At 47.8% G+C, this 3,713-nt stretch overlaps 1 protein-coding gene across 1 annotated transcript in view; it reads left to right on the top strand.

The window, feature by feature from the left end:
• Positions 1-3,713, top strand: part of LOC122551092 (dynein heavy chain domain-containing protein 1-like) — a 221,247-nt gene that overhangs the window by 141,627 nt on the left and 75,907 nt on the right. Inside the window, exon 32 of the mRNA XM_043692735.1 lies at positions 1,273-2,302. Coding sequence (XP_043548670.1) covers positions 1,273-2,302 — 1,030 coding nt within the window. The remainder of the gene's footprint in view (positions 1-1,272; positions 2,303-3,713) is intronic.

The following is a 3,713-nucleotide window of genomic DNA, read 5'->3' as shown; positions in this document are numbered from 1 at the left end:
TGTCCGTGTTGGTCGGTAGGTTTGTAGTAGATGTCCGTGTTGGTCGGTAGGTTTGTAGTAGATGTCCGTGTTAGTCGGTAGGTTTGTAGTAGATGTCCGTGTTAGTCGGTAGGTTTGTAGTAGATGCCCGATTCAGTGAGTCTCTTCACTCTAGGGACTGGCTCTGAGCTGGCTGGTCAGAACCCATGTACTATGCACATGTAAATGAAGGGTGTCTTGGTGACAGGATTCCTGCCTCTGTGCAGTTACTTCAAGAGGGTAGTTGAGAGTTAATGATTTTGGTGAAAGAGTCAGGTCTTGAGTTAAGACACCCTTCAGTTCAGGAGGGTAAAGAAAGGAAATCAGCAAAAGCTGACAAACATAAACAGGAAGTTCAGAACAAGCAAAGCAAGGAGTCACTGAATGAGGTGATGGACCATGAGGCGTATGGATGGAGGGGAGGGGAGGGGAGCAGTGTGGACTGGCTGAGAGGAAGAGCGCAAATGGATTGAGGGGAGGTTAATAGAGAATGGTTGAGGACAGCTCAAAGTGTCAATGGTAGGTGGGGAGAGAGTGCAGTTAAGAAGAGTTGAGCCAGAGACGGGAAGAATGATTAGATTAGATTACTTACAGTGTGGAAACAGGCCCTTTGGCCCAACAAGTCCACACCGCCCCTGACCTGCACATCTTTGGACTGTGGGAGGAAACCGGAGCACCCGGAGGAAACCCACGCAGACACTGGGAGAATGTGCAAACTCTACACAGTCAGTCACCTGAGGCGGGAATTGAACCCGGGTCTCTGGCGCTGTGAGGCAACAGTGCTAACCACTGGGCCACCGTGCCGCCCATCAATGTCAAGTGGATTGGCCAACTCTGTCTAACATACTTCAACCTGGATGGGTAAATACTGACTAATTACAATGGAGTGCCCATGTCTCTGTCTACACTGGTTACAAGCAACAACTAGCTCCTCCATACTGGTGAGGAATTGGAAAACCTGCTGTTTAGGTGAGACAAAGAGTAGGTACTAGGACAAACAGAACAAGGGGCACCTTTCTGGTGTATGAGAGCAAGAGGCGCAATGCTATTGTGGAACTGGAACACTTCCATATTGTCAGAGTGGAAATGTTATTTTGGTTTCTGTCTCTCTGATAAATACTGCTGGATCTGCTGAGTTTCTCCAGCAATTTCCAACATCTACCTTTACTGGTGTGTGACTCAGAGAATTATGTTGGGAGACTTATTAACATGGATATGCTAATGTTTCTAACTTTTATAATTCTTTCTGTACAGGAACTGGAATTCTACGACAAGGACAATATTCCAGAATCCGTGCACAAGGCTCTGGGGGATATTGTGGATCAACCGGAATTCCAACCAGAAGTAGTGCGGGAGGCCAGCCAGGCCTTAGAATCTTTCAGTCTGTGGATTAAAGCGATCTACCAGTACTCCAGCTTGGTCCGTGAGTACAGTCCTTCCTTTGTCAACGAGTACCAATCCCGCATTGAGGAAGCTCAGCTCAGACTGGGATTGCTGAGGAAGCAGACATTTGAAATGAAGAAAAAACTGGTTGCTTTGTTACGGGAAGATGGAGATGACTACTTGTCAGACTCTGACTCGGTGACAGACCTCAGTGACATAGAAGTGCTCCGACTGGTGGAACAAAAGGAGCAGGACGCACTGCAGGCCCTCAAAGATGACGAGGATATACATTTAGCTGAGATGGCAAAATGGCAGCAGAAACTGACTGAAGCTAAAGACCTGATGCGTGCGATGAACCCTCACCAAAATGACTGGGACGTTGCCTTAAAACAGGCAGAAAACAGAAGGATGACGGTTTCCGGGGACAGTTTGTTGACAGCAGCTGCCATTGTTTACCTCAGCCCCTTTGGTGAGAATCTGAGGCAGGAACTCCTGAAGAAATGGGAAGCAGCTTGCTACACAGGAGAGATACAGATGGAGCCGGAAGATGTGCGACAGGAACTAATAAAGTTGCTGCCAGAGAAAACATTCCCTGCCTCACAAGAAAAGGCGGGATCAGACACAGAGCACCATCCAGCTTCTAAATTCATCCCCACTCGGAGTGACTTCCTGCTACTGGACATTCTCAGTTCCCTGGGAGAGCAGTTAAAGTGGAACCGTGCTAAACTTCCAGTCAATGCCACCGCCAGAGTCAGCGTTCTGCTCACACGGATCCTGATCAAATACTGTCCATTACCAATACCACTTTTCATTGATCCTGATTATCAGTGCAGAATGTGGCTGCAGGTTTTGCAGGAGGGTGGTGGCCCACGTCTCAATAGAGAACTGCTAGGAGTCCCAGGTAGGGTGAACCTCGGAATCACCTCACTGCAAGGATTGAGGGGAGGGAGGTCCTAGAACATAGAACATGGAACATTATGGCGCAGTACAGGCCCTGCGGCCCTCGATGTTTTACCAACCTGTGGAACCAATCTGAAGCCCATCTAACCTACACTATTCCATTCTCGTCCATGTGTCTATCTAATGTCCATTTAAATACCCACAAAGTTGACGAGTCTACTACTGTTGCAGGCAGGGCATTCCACACCCCAACTACTCTCTGAGTAAAGAAACTACCTCTGACATCTGTCCTATATCTATCACCCCTCAATTTAAAGCTATACCCCCTCGTGCTAGCCATCACCATCCAAGGAAAAAGACTCTCACTGTCCACCTATCTAACCCTCTGATTATCTTATATGTGTCAATTAAGTCACCTCTCAACCTTCTTCTCTAATGAAAACAGCCTCAAGTCCCTCAGCCTTTCCTCATAATACCTTCCCTCCATACCAGGCAACATCCTAGTAAATCTCCTCTGAATCCTTTCCAAAGCTTCCAAATCCTTCCTATAATGCGGTGACCAGAACTGTACACAATACTCCAAGTGCGGCCGCTCCAGAGTTTTGTACAGCTGCAGCATAATATTATGGTTCCAAAACACAATCCCTCTACCAATAAAAGCCAACACCGTATGCCTTCTTAACAACCCTGTCAACCTGGGTGGCAACTTTCAGGGATCTATGTACATGGACACTGAGATCTCTCTGCTCATCTACACTACCAAGAATCTTACCATTAGCCCAGTACTCTGCATTCCTGTTGTTCCTTCCAAAGTGAATCACCTGACACTTTTCCACATAAAAGACCATTTGCCAGCTCTCAGCCCAGCTCTGCAGCTTATCTATGTCCCTCTGTAACCTAGAACATCCTTCGTCACTATCCACAACTCTAATACCTTAAGTGTCATCCGCAAATTTACTAATCCATCCTTCTATGTCCTCATCCAGGTTGTTTATAAAAATGACATACAGCAGTGGACCTAAAACAAATCCTTGTGGTACACCACTAGTAACTGAACTCCAGGCTGAATATTTCCCACCAATGTGGACCACAACTTCGGGCTGCTCCCCCCTCCCCCCCCGTGTTTTCCGGGTCCTTAAGGGGGAGGGGGAGCAGCCCGAAGTCGTGGTCCACATTGGCACCAATGACATAGGCAGGAGGAGGGCTGAGGATGTTAGGCAGGCTTTCAGGGAGCTAGGTTGGAAGCTCAGAGTTAGAATGAACAGAGTTGTTGTCTCTGGTTTGTTACCCGTGCCACGTGATAGAGAGTCGAGGAATAGGGAGAGAGAACAGTTAAATGCGTGGCTACAGGGATGGTGCAGGAGGGAGGGATCCCGGTATCTGGATAACTGGGGTTCTTTCTGGGGAAGATG

Source organism: Chiloscyllium plagiosum, chromosome 6 (assembly GCF_004010195.1).
Source record: "Chiloscyllium plagiosum isolate BGI_BamShark_2017 chromosome 6, ASM401019v2, whole genome shotgun sequence".
Classification (NCBI taxonomy): Eukaryota; Metazoa; Chordata; class Chondrichthyes; order Orectolobiformes; family Hemiscylliidae; genus Chiloscyllium; species Chiloscyllium plagiosum.
This window is presented reverse-complemented; position numbering and strand designations above follow the sequence as displayed.